The sequence below is a fragment of the Echiichthys vipera genome, assembly GCF_963691815.1.
Source record: "Echiichthys vipera genome assembly, chromosome: 9".
In the NCBI taxonomy this organism is placed as follows: Eukaryota; Metazoa; Chordata; class Actinopteri; order Perciformes; family Trachinidae; genus Echiichthys; species Echiichthys vipera.
This window is the reverse complement of record NC_139834.1, coordinates 23,281,845-23,299,770: the sequence shown is the minus strand read 5'-3', so window position 1 is coordinate 23,299,770 and position 17,926 is coordinate 23,281,845. Positions and strand designations below refer to the sequence as shown.

At 45.0% G+C, this 17,926-nt stretch overlaps 1 protein-coding gene across 1 annotated transcript in view; it reads left to right on the top strand.

Annotated features, from left to right (window-relative positions):
- Positions 1 to 9,124: 9,124 nt before the first annotated feature.
- Positions 9,125 to 17,926, top strand: part of celsr3 (cadherin, EGF LAG seven-pass G-type receptor 3) — a gene marked incomplete at both ends in the record, with an annotated part of 101,648 nt that continues 92,846 nt past the window's right edge. The window contains one exon of the mRNA XM_083920826.1: positions 9,125 to 14,888. Within this exon, the coding sequence (XP_083776952.1) occupies positions 9,125 to 14,888 (5,764 nt within the window). The remainder of the gene's footprint in view (positions 14,889 to 17,926) is intronic.

Sequence of the window (17,926 nt, the reverse complement as noted above, 5' to 3'; positions counted from 1 at the left end):
ACTGCATCCTGTATGGAAAAGTTGGAGGCGTAATAAACATCTGTAAATCCCTCATTGGTAAAATACAAACTTACTTCACAACGATGTGGAGGCTAAGGTGCCATGAACATATTCTGCTCTTGAACAGTTGGTCTTTTCAGTAAGTACTCCCATCACATGGAGCAACCTCCAGCACACCTTGAGGATTGGTAATCTCCCAACCTATGGTCAGTTCAGGACCATGTGTAATTGTTTTAGCTGATTATATTGATTTTACCCTTGTTTTACCCTTGTTTTACCCCCTCTGTTAATCTGACTTTTATGTATTTTGTCTGTAAACTCTGCATTATTTTAATTAGGGCCTTCCCTCAAAGATCTCTCTGAGATTTAAGTAAATAAAGGTTCCTTAATAAGCTTTAATTGTATGGGTGTCAGCTTTCATAGCTTCATAGCACATGAATGAGAAACAAAGACAGCAAAGCTTCAACTAGAAATGTAAGAGCACAGCAGTGAGATCATTCTCACGCAATCCAACATGCGAACAAACATTGTAATGTTCCACGAAATGCCAGAAAACAGCACAGTTGAGCAATGAAATGAATAATTCCCTGAGGGCTTGTGAAAATCCAATTCACAGGATTACAGATATTTTGTGTGACACACAGGAAATTGCATAAATGTTGTAGTGCTCCCCCAAGCTGAGACATTTCTAAATGCAGATGAAATCCTGTTCTCTGTTTTAATATGAATGCAGGGTTAATAAGCCAAGCACTGGCACATCTATTCAAACTGCTTTATATGTTCTGGTCAACAAGAATTTTTCCGTAGTTTAACACCAAGAAACTTACACCGCTGTTATTCCAAAACAGTTGATATGCTTCATTTACCCTGTAACACTTTCTATCAGAAGCCTTTATATTAGATGCAGTCAGCCGGCCATAGGAGTTAGCAAAACATCTGGTGATTTAGAGCCTGTCAAAACAGTCAGACAATGCTGCATGGAACTAGCATTATTTTCAATATTAGATTCTGTTCATGTGAGCATAAACCTGGCTATTAATGGATTGCAGAGCAGACGGCAGCAGATCAACAGCAGGATCCAGCTGTTTCTGACCCACATTACCTCAGCTGAACTGGGAATAAGATTTTTTCATTTGAATTAGGTCTACTCATGTCTAAAGCCACAGCGAATGGTATTACAGGCTGCACACAGAATCGTGAAATGAATTGGGGTCTGAAAAGTTCTTTGGGTTTTTTTATTCAGTACAGCGTATAGTTAAGTATATGCTACAGTTTAAAGGAAGGACCAAGTCAAGTGATCATTAGCTAACATTGCTTTTGACTTTGTATATCACATCTAAAAGATCTCTGCAGCAGGTAGCTGTTCACACCTTTAAAAAGCAGGCACTTGTGGTGTTGTATGGTGTTCTATTTGTTATTTTTGAAATGCAAAAATGATTTTAAAAAAACTAGACCACATGACATGTCAATGGATATCTCCAATGGAAGCTACAGTAGACATTGATGGCAGAATATTTTGCAGCTGCCTGAAAGATCAATTTGAATGTCACCAACACTTTACAGTGACATGTAAAAATCATACTGGTTGTTATTTGCAGAAGTAGCAGAAAAACACCTTTTCTCCACTGACTGATGTTACATAGAATAGACCAGAAATGAGATGAAAGGTAAAGAACACATCCCTCTGCTGCAACTCTCTTCTCGACAGTCCACAGCTGTAAGGAAAAGTAAGAGTTACCCATTGAAAAACATTCTGTAGGAAATGACTGACTGAAATAGATAAACATAGCGGGTTGAGGTCAGGCTTATGTGATTTTTTTCCTTTTGCTGTTTCACAAGGGTCTGGCTGACATTTCCTCAGCCTTCGTCCTTCTCATTTTATGAGGGCTGCAGTCCTGTGAAATAGGCCTAAACCTTCAAAGCCTGCCTCGCTTTTCAAGGCTTGTGGTTAGATTTGGTGCCGTCTGTATATACACACCTGTCACGGTTTTAATCTGCAAATGGGAGTTTGATAGCTTGGAATTAGAAGATTATAGACCCTAATGTAATTAAATAGACCTGAGTGATAGAGGGTTGCTGATGCCTCAGCTGCTGTTGATGGACTGATTGCAAGCAAAAATTCAAGATCAGTGTTTCTCATTAAAGAATTAGTGTGGAACACTTCTCCGTCTACCGCTTTAATTATCTGTCTCTCCCCCTCTTCTCTAACCTTGTCCGTCTTCTTTTAACCTTAAGTCGCTGTCTCTTTAACCCCCTTTTTAAGAATGCAGCAACAGGAAAAAAGTGTTTTTAGTTTGAATGTGTGTGAACCGCCACTGGAGCTGATTAAAAGTGGTTCTGAATAAAAGAGTTCCAAGATATTTCCCCTCTCGCGACCTAGTGACATTTACCACATGTTAGCTCTTGCACTCCAGGGCCGAGCATGCAAAAGGTTATGACATTTTTTCATTATTCCCTAAAACAAATAGAGAGAGCAAACAGTATCAGTCTCAGTATTGCCTCCTACAGCTGTGTGTTCAGTGAGCAGATGAATAATAATGTTCTTTTTAGTTATCCATTATAAATCGACCATTTGAGAAAATATATTAATTGAGCTTTATTATTTTATTTTCTTCATAATGCCCTTTGTACCGGTCTTCTTTGCTTTATGAGTTTCAACATCCGGCTTCATGTGTGAAAACTTGGACATTTCACAGACAGTAGTTGTGAGAGAAATCTTCAATAGTCATAGCCTTGCTCTTCTGTTTCATAAACCTGTTGCTTCAAACTGTTTTTTTTTTAATCATCACTGTCCTTGGTTCCTCAAACATGTTTGTCGCAAACCTGAGCCCCTGTGGTTAGTTAAACATGGACCTAGACAGACTTGAGTTCATCCCTGCTCAAACAACTTGACACTGCCCTTGTGTCTGCCCACGTCTACTGCACATTGAAATTTGTGTATTAAAGGGCCTGCTGAACCTCAAGACATTGTCAGACTCTGAAAGCAGCTTGGTGAAGGGCTCTGACCCTACTCAGCTGAATAGCACTGCTCGACTGTGTCTGTTTGATTGTCCTTCTATTTGTTGGCCTGTATAAGTGTTGACTGACCATGACTGAGCATGTCATACAACAGGCATTGTGTAAAATACTGGATGTTTTTAAAGGATATTATTATTATTATAGAGAAATATAAAACCATACAAACCAGGATCGGATGTGGAAGGAGCCATGCTGAAATACCTTCTGACATTGAGGAGGAAGAAATGCTCCACCAGATTAAAACTCAGTTGACTGTATACCTTTATTTCCCACCAGGGAAGTATACACTCATTTCCACCACAGTAGGTAGATTTAAACCTGCACACTGTATTTTTTTTAGGTGTCGCGTGTTCACAGCTGCTTAACTTTCAGCTCCTTCCTCACTCGTTTCCTATCTCACCCCCCACGCCTCCACCCATCTCCCCCTCCGCGTCACTCATCGCTCAGCCTGTTTTCCCAGTCTCTCTCTTCCTCTCACACTCTCCTCCCTTCATCTTCCCTCTCCCTCTGATGTCAGAGCCCCACGGGGTGCTGTAGTAACTGTCTGTCAGTCAGACTCGTTTAGTGTTTATAGTCCATCCAGCCACTCTGATCCATTATAAACAGCTATAAGTGGCACAGCACTCCCTCAACGCTGTCATTCAACACCACGTCTATTAGACTTCGTACATAGCCTAATTAATCTGACCAGGCACTCAGCGTGAAAATAAAAGTGGGCATGAAACAGTTACATCCTATATGTAAAATCATATTTAAGTTTTAAAAAAAGAAAGATAAGAAAAAATCTAATATTAATTGATGTGTTTAGGCATGCTGAGTCATTTTGTTTACTTAATTAGAGCAACACAGACCAGCAGGAATCAGCTCCAGTCATTTTATGTCAGATTTTATATTTGATTTGACAGTCAGTGTTTTCAAGGTTGAACTGTCGATTCTTCAAGGTCTTAATGTCTGTGATGTAATCTGCAAATGCCAAGTATGAATAAGTATATTGAAGGCTGACGGCTCTTATGTTCGTCATCGTAACTTGGGCTCCTTGGATTTAGATGCATGTGTATTTTATTTGAGTTTACTGGGTGTGCTGTATATTTCCAGAGAAGTAAAGGTCCCATATTGTAAAAAGTTAGATGTCATGTTTTGTTTTAATATAAAGCAGGTTGGGTTGCTATATAAATACTGCAAAAGTATCAAAGCGCTCAATGCAAACAGCTCGTATTCAGAAACTGTGTCTTTAAGCCATCGGGACACAGGACGCAGACGTGGTTGTGATGTCACAACTATATTATGTATGGGTAGAAAGTGCAGCTACAGTACTGTTACAGTCATTCCCGGGCTGCAATGATGGGGCAGAGACACTGACAGCGCAGATACGGAAGAATCGGAAGAACCAGAAGAACCAGAAATGCTGACCAATCAGAGCTGAATGGGATCAACGCGATGGACGCTAATACGGAGCATTTCAGATGTGTGTGTGGGGGGGTATTCAATCGTACAGACAGTATGAGAAATGTGTGTTTTTTGAAAATTAAAGCATGGAAACATGTTCTAGGAAAAACCCAAGATATACATGCATGAACTTAAAATTATAATATGTGACCTTTAAGGTGGCTCAATTTCTCTTTATTGGGTTCTCTACAAGCAACTACTGATTCTCTAGAACATGGGTGTCAAACTGATCAAGTAAAGGGCTGTGTGGCTGCAGGTTTTCATTCCAACCAATCAAAAACACACCTGGTCCAACAAATCAACTGTGTGAAGACAGTTCAGGTGATCGAGTAAGTCGAGTCAGGTGTGTTCTTGCTTGATTGGAATGAAAACCTGCAGCCACACGGCCCTTTACTGGATCAGTTTGACCCCCCTGCTCTAGAACAACTGCTATTCTTCAAAATTACAAATGAGATTTTTGCACTTTGGTTGTGACAATCTGGGAAAGTTTACATTTCAACAAGTTTCTAAATGGATAGACTCTTCCAGCTTTCACATGCTCATGTTATTAGAGTTCCCATTTGATGCAATTAAACGTCCATTTTCCAGAATAGGAATATAAAATAACCTCATGATGGAAATTTCCCTGCTGGATTCATTGCTGTCTGGATTTTTCTTGCTCCGATATACCCAAGGCTATTAATATCTCAAAGACTTTCAAGGGCATAGAGGATTAAACTAGTTTTCATAAAATGTAATGTGAAGTTGAATGTGGATACTTTCCATGTGAAATATGCTGTGTAATCCCCTCTGCCTCTTCTAAATCCCCCTCTGATACGTGTGCTATGTTTAGTGTTGGAGTGGTACGTTTTCTTTGGGTTTTTTTTTACCACTTGTTACATTACTTAAACATTACACCCCATAAATTTGCCAAATGCACTCTATTTTGCCTTTTTTTTAATGGATAACGGATCGAGGATACCTTTGCAGAGAAAACAATAAATAATTCTAAGAAAAACAATATTTCCCACTTGAGAGAGTAAATTGCTTTTTCTTATTTCAGCTTGGGATACATTAAGTATACTGTAGTTTTGGCCTGATTGAAGTTTATTTTCACACTTTGAAACAGCAATTGCCCAAGAGTCTTCAGGGAAATCAAACAAGAAGAAGTGACTTGATTCAACTGGAGGAATTCAAGTTTTACACCCCAGTAAAGTGCCCTTGTTGCTGCAACCCTGACAGCTTCAGGCGTTATTTTGAGCGTTGTCCTCTCTGAAACAAAATAATGCTTCCCCTCCTTGGTTGAAAAACCATCACATCTAAAGTATCACACTGATTGGATAAACTGAGTAATACACTGTTTCACACGCTGCCTAGTCACAACTTGTCTAGACATCCTCATGCGCTCTCAACACGCAGCCATTCCAAATCATGTTAGCGCCTCCAGCCTGCGCCACAATAACCTACATTCCACAGTAATCACACTGACTGACTGGGGCGCGAGGGTGTCGGAGCAACGATAAAAAAAAACGGCAGCAAATCCTAGTGACAGAGCACAAGGCTAGAAGAAAGCTGCTGACACCCAAAGAGGGGAGGAAGGGGAAAGGGAGGGAGGGCATGTTTCATTTTGTGCATTCAAATCTTATTTGGGAAAGGGGGATATGCATTTTGGAGCACCATATCCCTGTGGCTGTGCTCCAAGCTTCAGCTCTGAAAGGGAAAAAGAAAAAGAAGAAAGAAAAAAGGGAGGCACGGGTCCAAACAGACTGGGACACACACATAGGCCTACATAAACACACTGTCGTACCACTGTATTGTACAAACTGTCATTCACATCACTTAGTTTTGGTTTATTGGACTAGAAATTGTTAGTTACGCCACAATTTAGTTGGCATGGAAAATATAAACAATAAATGTCATTGTTGTTTAAAACCCTCAATGTTCGGACGTCCCGTCGACCGGCCTGGATGACTTTCTTTTTTACTTTTTCAGATGCTGTAGCTATAGTGATAGTGTTGATGAAAACAGACAATCTGGGTATTCCATTGGTACCATCCATAACTTGCTAGCTCGTGGGGAACGGGGCTAAGTAAATTGGGCTCCTAAGTGAGGCAAAAGTTTGGCGAGGGAAAACTGGCATGGCCATTTTCAAAGTGCTCACATGACCTCTGACCTCAAGATATAATATTATCTGAATGAAAATGGGTTCTATGGTCATCCACAAGTCTCCTCTTTGCAGACACGCCCGCTTTGTGTTAATCCCATGCAGTTTGGGCTGTTTTTCTATTGTGGTACAGATGTGATATTTCCGCCTATTGTATACTTCTTCATTTACTTCTATGTGGCATCTACTGCTGACCGGCTATCTGCCAGTGATCATCCCTGTCCTCCACCTCAAACACTCTTAAAAAAGGGGGGTGACTGCTAAATGGTTAAGTAAACAGCAACTAACAGAAATCTTCCCATCAGAATAGAAACACGATAAGTCAGAACAATGTAGAAAAAACACTATAGTATGTAGCTCTAGCCTACAAGGTTGGGTATTTTTTGAGAGTTTTAGATTTTATAGGGCTTATATGGAACCCCAGTATTACCAATCTCAAAATACGGCATATTGATGAATATTAACAATACTGTTTATTCGACAAATTCCAATAAATTTGGGCAAATAAAATAAGGTTTAAAATTGGCATTTTAGGATTTAACTACCTCATCAAAAAATAAGTAAATAGGAGAAAACCAGCGTCCTGTACTTTACTGTACAATTTGTGATAATCTGTGCTACAGACACATTTTGTCACCAAAGTATTGAGGTTCGATACACAATCATACACAGACACTCACACCGTACCAACATGTAAGCTTTATCCCTAAAACAAGGACTGTGGTTAGTTGGGAATAGATATGAAGTGAACAGAGATCAAGTTAAGAGAACATAGAAATCACACAAACTAAGGCACATAATGATAGACATACACACACAGGAGGGAAAGCAAGAACACAGAGGAGGGATTTGGAGAAGCACGCGTACGTGCACGCGCGTGCTCGTTCACGCAGCACCGGGTCTCAAATTTGGCTGCTCCTCAGCCCCTCTGGCCGCTGATGCACGGCGTCCCCGACTCACACGCCTCGTGTATCTCCTCCCATCAGCCACAGGAAGAAATCATATTCAATTCTAGCCGTGTCATTGGAAAAACTATACACCACACAATAAATTGGTATTGAATGGGAAGATGGTGCTTATATATTTGCATAATATGATTTTTTTTTCTTCCAACAAGTATGAGGAAATGGATCTGCTTATTTAGCCATGCGCAAATTAGTGTTAAATTGGGATGATTGCTGGAAAGCGCGCATGTGCCTTCACCACTAAAATGAATCACACTAATCCTACAATAAATGTGGCTGCAACTACAGCAGATATATGAATCACATTTATTTCTGTTTCTGTGCGTGTGTGTGTGTGTGTGTGTGTGAGAGAGAGAGAGAGTGTGTGTGTGTGCGTGTGTGTGTGTGTATGTGCGTGTGTGAATTACTCATCGGTGATCATACGGGAGATGACGTCACTTTTACTAGAGCTAACCTGACGACTCCGAGCTTACATCACTGGACTACAATATATTGTGTGCGGCTTAATGTGGATGATATCACAAAATAGGACAAACTAGCCTTTAATGAATGAGAGACGCTGCAAAATTGAATCTTATGAAGATAATTTACTTATCTGATATTAATTATCTATATATGATAACAGACTGCTTTGTCACAATAAACTGTAAAATATTCATATTGTTTTCACCCTTTTGGTAAAGTTTCTATAGGGACTGCTTTTCTTCAGTTTATCCAAAACCTACCCCACTCCTGTACCATTTCATTTTAAATGTCAGGATCTGATTTTTAGGTCTTATTTCGAAGAATCATTACTGGGTTTGTTTTTTATAACCCCAGTAAAGGGTGACAAACCTGTTGGGCTATTTGTGAAGATGATAATTCTTCAGATGGGGATGACGGAGAGATTGTGTAAGATACAGGCTATGCCCCTGTCCTGTTCCAGTTGTGGACATGGCTGCCGCCGCGGGTGCTCTGTAAGAGCCACCGGAGCCGACCATTATGAGAGAGAGAGGGAGGGAGAGAGAGAGAGAGAGAGAGAGAGAGAGAGAGAGAGAGAGAGGCGGTAGCGATGCAAGCAATAGGGGGAGGGGTGGAAAAGGGAGAGGGGAGGAGAGTGTGATTGTGTGCGTGTGCGTGCGTGCGTGTTTGATGCACACACACACACACACACACACACACACACACACACACACACACACACACACACACACACACACTCAGGAGGGTAGTGTGTGAGCCAGCCAGTCAGTCAGTGTGAGTGTGTAAGCCATGTTGGATGTGAATGAACGGGAGGAGAGATGCTGCTGCCGCGCCGCTCCTAACGCTCAGACCTCCAGCTCCACGGACCACAGCGGGTAGATGATAACTCTCCAGGCCGACGGAGAGACGGGGGAGCCTGGGGGAAGGTGTCGGGCGGTGCCGGCGGTGCTGGAACTGGCCACCTAGCCGGAACGAGGGAGAGAGAAGTAACTGGGAGAAGGGAAGACGCACTCGAGAGACAGCAAGACAGAGAATAGGCAGAGGTGGAAGAGGGAGAAAGAAGGCAGAGACAGAGAAAGGAAGAGACTAAATGGCTGCACCGCTACCGGGCTTCACCCCGCTCCTGCTCTCGTCTCTGGCACTCCACCTGCTTCTCCTCGGCTCTTTGTTCGCCCTCACCCCGGGGACGGTGAATACAGGAGGGGTTTCCAACCGATGGACCCCGGGCCTCTATTACCGAGACGCCGGTAAAGTGAGCCAGCAGCAGCAACAGCAGCAGCAGCGCGAGCAAGCAGGGGAGTCGCCGAGGGGCAGCTGGAATCTACGCCCAAGCAGGTGGACCGTAGAGCGGATACACACAGAGGGATGTCCTGGAGTGCAGCGCGCAGTGGGGACGCTGGGAAGATTTCACCGGGATGGGACGAGGGGGACACGGAGGGAGAGACTGAAAGGAGTCGGGACGTTTTGGAGGAGTGGAGACGGCCCTCCGGCACCACCATCACCTCCTCCTCCTCCTCCCCACCCAGGTATTAGGAGCGGGTCGAGCTCTGATGGCGTCGGCGCAAGAGAGAGAGTGGAGAGAGGGAGGATGGGGAGGAAGGGCGTTGTTTTTCCTCCCACTTTACCTGCTTTCACCTCTTCGCCAGTTCAAAACGGCAAAAAACGGGCAGTACAAAGGACTAGAGCGTGCGCGCAACGGTGGCCGGCGTCGAGGCCACACCTCGCCAAACGTGGCGCCGCCAGTGCCTTTGTGAACGCATCTGGCCTGTGCAGGGCACCCGGAAGTGGAGAGATAAGAAGGGGAGAGGTGTGGGAGAGGGCCCGTGAGGTGAGGGGGTTCTTTGCTACACGGTGCTCCCTGACAACCGGGGGTCTCTACCGGTCGAGCCCCGACCAGCATGCCCTCTCTCCAACCAACAACCCCTCACTTGGCCCCTTGCCAACTGGTTGCTCTTGTTGCTTTCATCCTCTCTCTGGATACACCGAGGCTACAAACTACACATTCCAATTTCATCCCCGTTTCACCAACAATTCAGACTGTATCCAGGGATCAAAATTAAACCATGTTTGTAATTTTTCAACTTGTAATTCCTCCCGGACCGGCCACACAGATCAAATTCAGCCATGTCCAGTTTACAGGCACAGCAACAATAACAAGGCTTTGGATGCTGATGGGGGTTCAGTCAGCGTGGACAGGAGGGCTGGTAATTATTCTCATTTGGGAAGGCACAACGTTATCGATCTCAGCAGCAACAGAGAGGGGGGTGATGATAGCTGTTTGACTGTGAGCATTAGGTGCAGGGAGAAGGAGAAAAGGGTGAGGAGCGGGGGAGATGAGGAGGGAAAGGAAGCGTGCAGATGTAGCGCACCGGCAGTGATTAACCCTGGTACCTGTGCGCACCTATGTTGCTGTGGGCCATCTGTCCGTGACGCCAAAGCAACCTATAACCACGCCAGCATTATGGATCAGAGGAGGGAGAGGGATGAGTGGAGAGAGGAAAATGATGGGCGAGGAGGAGGAGAAGGAGGAGGGGTGAACCACGGCAACAAACACATTAATTTATCTAATTATCCGGTTAGTGATTTGCCTTTTCCGATTCTGACGCTTCTTTGTCGGGCTGATAATGAGCTTCCGCGGGGGAAATCAGCACCAGCAACCAGAGGGCAGAGCAGCCAAACCCGGGGAGAAGGCGGGGAGGTTCCCGGTGGTTGTTTGGACAGAATAGAAGGGGGGGATGGCTATTTAGCCGAGTTTATGATCCCGGTGGGAGCCATAGCTCAGAGGAATCTCCACATCCAATTCCCCCCCAGCAGCGTCACAGAGACGCCCAGCCAAGATTTTCTATCCAGCAAAAGCGCAATTCTCAAAACAACATATCCTGGCCCGGTGCTCAGTACGCCCCCTCAAACACAAATAGGCGATTATGCAGAAAGTAGCAAACTATCCAAACTACTCCGTCTATCTGCTGAAAGAGTGAACGCAACTTCAGAGGTAGAGTCTGCCGGTGACTCAGGCGTTTTTTTCTCGCCTCTGAAGTTTCCTGTTAAATCTCTCGGTGTTGTGTCAGCCACGTCTCGCTCTGTAACGGGGATCAAAACACGTCTTCTCACACAGCCTCACGACGCCACAGCAAAACGCCTCTCGCTTTTCTCGGAAATTAACCTGACCACATGGCAGGATGACTCTGTGCGTCCGCGTCACTTACCCTCTGTGAAGGACGTGATTTCAGCACCAAGGACAGCTCCCCTAGGCTCCCAGCGCGTGTTTATGTGGAGCAATTTCAACAGCAACAGTAATAACAACAACAACGAAGAGGAGGGGAGCAAGGAGATAAATGGATATAATCACGAATCTGAAATAGAAAAATCACCGTGGCGTGGTCAAACCCAGCAACAAGATCCGTGGGAGACCGCGCTGCGAGAGATGGTCAAGGCAGGATGCGCTGACAGCTTTTCCACTGACTGTTCAGCCACCGAGCAGAGATATCATGCACACATGCAATTAAAATCCGGTAAGCAAGTGCCATTAGAGCCCGAAGGTGTCAGACAGTCCGAAAGGCGGCAGATGGGGGCCGAGGGAGAAAGGGAGAGGGATGCAGAGAGGGAGGGAGAGGGCTTGGAGGGCTCCGCTGCTATTGCTGCCGTTGTTGGGGGAGGAACATTACAGGTGGGGGAGGGCGAGAGAGAGGCGCGGCTGATGGTAGGGAGAGAACCAGGGGGAAAAGAGCGAGAGGAGGAGGACGACGACTGGGAGAGGGAAAAGGGAATAAAAAAGGCAAGTCAGGCAGAGGAGAGAGAGGCAGAGGGAGGGAAGGGTCAGGATAGGGGCAGTAGCACCACCACTATCACACAGCCAGATAGTGAAATAGGGAAGAAAGAGAGCCAGGCAGATGAAAGCCATGAGGTTGGAGAGGGGGATGAGAGAGAGGTGGAAGGGGAGGAGGAGAGGCACCGTACAAGGGGAGAGAGGAGCCTGGAAAGACTGATAATAGTAGCAGACGATGAAATCTCACAGGGAGAAAGGGGGAGGAAGATTTTGATGCCATGGCCTCGTTCCCGACGTGCGGCCAACAGACATCCCCATTTCTCCCAGTATAATTTCCAAGTACAAGTAGCTGAGAACCAGCCGCCTAGCACCTCAGTCATTATCATGTCTGCCTCTGACCCAGATGCAGGAGATGCAGGCAGGGTGAGCTACACCATGGCCCCGCTGATGAACAGTCGATCATCTGACTACTTCCACATCCACCCAGACACAGGTCTCATCACCACCACCCAGATTCTAGACAGAGAACATATGGATTTGCATTACTTCAGGGTCACGGCAACAGATTTTGGCCCCTCTCGCCTCTCTGGCACCACAATGGTGGCCATTACGGTTTCAGACCGAAATGACCATTCTCCTATATTTGAGCAGACAGAGTACAGGGAGACAATCAGGGAGAACGTAGAGGAGGGGTATCCCATCTTACAGCTGAGAGCAACAGACTTAGATTCCCCATCCAATGCCAATATCCGTTACCGCTTTGTTGGTGACACCGCTGCAATTGCACGAGCAGCCTTTGAGATTGACCCACGCTCTGGCCTCATTACAACTCGTGGAGCAGTGGACCGGGAAACCAACGAGCATTACACTCTACAAGTGGAGGCTAGTGACCAGGGGAAGGAACCGGGGCCACGCTCTGCAAATGTAAAAGTTTTCATCACTGTTCTGGATGAAAACGACAATGTGCCACAGTTCAGCGAGAAGCGCTATGTCGTAGCAGTGAAGGAGGATGTAAGACCTCACTCTGAGGTCCTCCGTGTGAGTGCCACAGACCGGGACAAGGACAGTAATGCTGCTGTTCAATATAACATCATCAGCGGTAACAGCCGTGGACAGTTTTCCATTGACAGTGTAACCGGGGAGATCCATGTTGTGGCACCACTAGACTATGAGTCTGAGCGGGAGTACACGCTCCGTGTTAGAGCACAGGACAATGGGCGACCACCTCTCTCCAACAACACCGGTATTGTCAGTGTACAGGTGACGGATGTCAATGACAACCCACCAATCTTTGTCTCCACACCATTCCAGGCATCTGTGCTCGAGAGCGCCCCAGTTAGTAGTTCCATCCTCCACATTCAAGCCATCGATACTGATTCTGGTGATAATTGCCGTCTGGAGTACAGGTTAACTGGCACTAGCTCTGACACACCATTCATAATCAACTCTGCAACAGGCTGGGTCACTGTCAGCTCCATTCTTGACCGAGAATCTGTGGAGCACTATTTCTTTGGCGTTGAAGCCAGGGATTATGGCATGCCGCCTCTTTCTGCTACAGCCAGTGTTACGATTACAGTGATGGATGTTAATGACAACCGCCCTGAGTTCCTCCAAAAGGAGTACTACTCCCGCCTGAATGAGGATGCAGTAGTTGGTACCAGTGTAGCGACTGTCACTGCTGTGGACCGCGATGTCAACAGTGCCGTGACCTATCAGATAACAGGAGGAAACACCAGAAACCGCTTTGCCATCAGCACAGCAGGAGGGGGCGGCCTTCTCTCATTAGCCCTTCCATTGGACTACAAACAGGAGCGCCGTTATGTCCTAACAATCACTGCCTCAGACCGCACACTCCACGACACCTGTCAGGTGCACATCAACATTACCGATGCCAATACTCATCGGCCTGTATTTCAGAGTGCCCATTACTCTGTTAGTGTGAATGAGGACCGACCACCTGGAAGCACAGTAGTTGTGATCAGTGCCACAGATGATGATGTTGGTGAAAATGCTCGAATCACATACTTCCTCGAGGACAATATCCCACAATTCCGCATTGGCACTGCCACAGGGGCTATAACACTCCAGGCAGATCTCGACTATGAGGACCAGATGACCTACACTTTGGCTATAACAGCTAAAGACAACGGCATACCACAGAAATCAGACACTACATATGTAGAAGTTAATGTGAACGATGTAAACGACAATGCACCTCAGTTCCTCAGCCCCAGGTATCAGGGAACAGTAACTGAAGACGCCCCTCCCTTCACCAGTGTCCTCCAAATCTCAGCCACTGACCGTGATGCACACGCCAATGGTCGTGTTCAGTACACCTTCCAAAATGGTGAGGACGGGGATGGAGACTTTACTATTGAATCAACATCTGGTATCGTCCGAACTTTTCGCCGTTTGGACCGCGAGAGCGTGCCATTCTATGAGCTCACTGCATATGCCGTAGATCGTGGCGTGCCCCCTCAGCGGACCCCCGTCCACATCCAGGTGACAGTGCTAGATGTGAACGACAATGCCCCTGTCTTCCCTGCTGATGACTTTGAGGTTCTAGTGAAGGAAAACAGCGCAGTGGGCTCTGTGGTAGCCCAGATCACAGCCACTGACCCAGATGAAGGCGCCAACGCTCAGATCATGTACCAAATCGTGGAGGGTAACATCCCTGAGATCTTCCAGATGGACATCTTCTCAGGGGAGCTCACTTCACTCATTGATCTGGACTATGAGGCCCGCAACGAGTATGTCATCGTGGTCCAAGCCACCTCAGCGCCTCTAGTGAGCCGGGCCACCGTCCGCATCCGATTGGTGGACCAGAACGACAACCAGCCCACTCTGCAGAACTTCCAAATCATATTCAACAACTTTGTGTCCAATCGGTCCAACAGTTTCCCCAACGGGGTAATTGGGAGAGTACCCGCCCATGATCCTGATGTGTCAGACAGGCTGTACTACACCATTGACCGGGGAAACGAGCTTCACCTGCTGCTCCTGAATCACACCAGCGGAGAGATCCGACTGAGCCGAAAACTGGATAACAACAGGCCATTGGTGGCTCCCATGGTGATCACTGTCACAGGTAAGAGACCGTGGAGGGCAAAATGGGAGGGAGGGCGGGTGTAGTCAGTTTAGATTCCCCTGTAGCTTTCTTTACTGTAACTAATCCCGTGAAGATAAAGACTAAGACTCTACAGGTCTGAGTGAGGAAAAGGAGCGATAAGAGTGAATGACATTTGGTTGAGCTTTGGGCATGGCTTCCACCTTTTTCTTTTGATTTGTATGCATGATGGAATGAGGAATTAACTGGACTGCTTGAAACACATTCAGCTGATTGTTTATGCAAGTTGTTGTGAAAAGTAGCTGATTGAAAAAGTGCAGGGGAGAGAAAGCATGACAATTTGATTTGTTACCTGGGTCTCAGACATCTGCTACATGTAACTGAGTCCCTTAGGGAGAAGGGAGAAATTGTGTGTGTGTGTGTTTGTGAGAGAAATATAGACAGTGACAGAGCTGTTGCTCCAGTCAGATCTACCTGAGAGTATGGGAGGTAAACATAAGAAGATTGATGCTAGTCGACTTAGCAGAGTTTCAAAGTGTGGAAGAGATGAGAGTGTACCAGAAAAGGATGATGAGAAAAAATGTGTGAGAGGCTTAGTGTGGATTTTATGTAAGAAAATGTGTGAGAAGAGATACATTTTTGAAGGCAAGTCTATCAATGTGAGTTAACAGATGGTAATTTTAAGTAGTTTTTTTTTCATGTTAGATTTGCACATCAGTCAGCAGTCTGCTGCCAGTTTACGAGACATGCTATTGCAAGCAACTGGTGTAAAGCAGGTATTTTATTTCATGCTTGGCAATGACGTTTTTGCAGTTGCAAAAAGAGCTGCTGTGTAGGTATGGGCAGTGATTGGAATAACAGTACCACCCACACTGTTTGATTGACAGGTGATCTGGGCTAAGCGCAGTCCAAGTTGCCATAGTGATTTTGTAAAATTAAAGAAAATCTATTTAGCAGGGAAACAAGGAACATACAGTTTCGACTGGCAGACCCGATTGCTGTCACTTGCTGTTAAATATCCCACAAAACGGTATCGATACTTCCTTAATGTGATTTATTTCCTGATCAAACAGACATGTGAGGGGACCATCTGCAGTCTAAACCCATGGGCTATCAGTTTGTAGAGAAACACACTTTGATTCTTCAGAAAAGTAGCCACTTAACTTAATGTTTTTTGGCTCTATTTTAAGCTGTCTGTCTGCCACACAAGAATCACATCATCTATTTTGGTGGATTCAAATCGATACATTTATTTGGGAAATAGTATCTTAACCTTTTGAATTAAAGTCGGTTTTATTCAAATTGGGTTTTGGGTGTATTCTGTTGTTTATTCATTTGCGTTTCCAGGCTTAAGCTTAGAGATGAAGGTTTCCTTAAAGCGTTACAGGCTTCTTTGCTGTCAGTGATCAAAGCTTTAGAAACTGAATAAGGAGAAGAAGCAAGAGCAGCATTGTTGCTTTGGTGTCCTGGTTCACGCTGTGTTTGTATTCTGGCTTGGGAGCTCGTGTGACCTGCTACCCTATTTACACTGCTTTAGTACCAGCCTCACTGGTGATGATGCAGGCTCCTACATATTCAGTTTGGTGTCATTTTGATGTCATTTTTAGTTAGTGTGTAAAGTGAATGAGGGTGTGAGTGAGCAGGTGGTTAAGTTTGTGACTGAATGAGTAAACGGTGTTTGAGTGAGTGAGTATACTGTGGCAGACTACCTCATCACAGTAACACTTAAAAACCTGAGAAAGACCCTGAGGATGTACGGATGAGTGAGCACAGTCTCTCAATAGAGAAGAGCTTAATAAGGACATGGGGCTGTGTTATCATTTTGACAAGGGAGCTGGAGAGGCACGACACATTCTAACACAATGTCAGTATTATTATAGTATAAGGGAGGATTTCCCTCCAAATTTTGAAAAGAAATGCGCTCATTATTGAAGTCGTACTGAAACAGAAAAGAAAAAAATGTGCATCCAGTAGGAGACAACCGTAATGTACCATATTCTGATCACAACCACTATTTCATTAAACCTATATCCTACTATTATTCCTTGTATATAGATTATTTCAGTTCATTTTCTATTTGATGTTATTATATCATACTGAATGCTGTGTCCATTCAATGCATTGTATTTTGTACTTCTTCGGCAACACAGTGAGTGAGTGAGCAAGTAAATGAATGAATGAAAGAGAAAGTGACTGAGAATATGGCAGTCAGTGAAACCTAAGGTTTAAACGCTACAAACTGAATAATTAAGAGTGATCAAATGATAGCGTGAACAAGTGAGGGTGTGGGAAGAGTGGGCAAATAAGAGTGTGAACAAGTGAATGAGCGATTGAATAAAAGAGAAAGCGAGTAAACGAGTAGGTGAGTTTACTGCAAGTGTCAGAGAGTGAATGACTGTTAGCAGCAAGTGAGCAATCTGCTAAACCTATTGTGTGTGTGTGTGTGTGTGTGTGTGTGTGTGTGTGTGTGTGTGTGTGTGTGTGTGTGTGTGTGTGTGTGTGTGTGTGTGTGTGTGTGTGTGTGTGTGTGTGTGTGTGTGTGTGTGTGTGTGTGTGTGTGTGGGGCATAATCTGTATGTATGTATATGCCAGCCTCTGTCCCTTATGACCACACATTCAGATTCCATTTCAATCGCCTCACTTTTTCTTACTCTCTCTCTCTCTCTCTCTCTCTCTCTCTCTCTCTCTCTCTCTCTCTCTCTCTCTCTCTCTCTCTCTCTCTCTCTCTCGCTCTCTCTCTCTTGCTCCCTCTCTCTCCATCGCTGCAGGGTTTGACAGTTATAAGATTATAATGAAACAACAGTCAACCCGAGTCATGCTCGGAGCAAAGCTGTCACTTTCATTGTGTACTGTGTGTTATCTGTGACTACCCGTTCCTCCTCTTCCCATCACTTTCTTCCTCTCCTTTATTCTACCCGTCCCCAAATGGATGGATGAATTCTTCTCAGTCATTTTTATTCATGGCTCCTCTTTCTCTCTCTTTTTTCATTCTTTCCATTTATTTCTTTTCCCTTCTCCCCTTTCCGCTCCTTTTGTTATTCACTTCCTCTCCCTTCTGC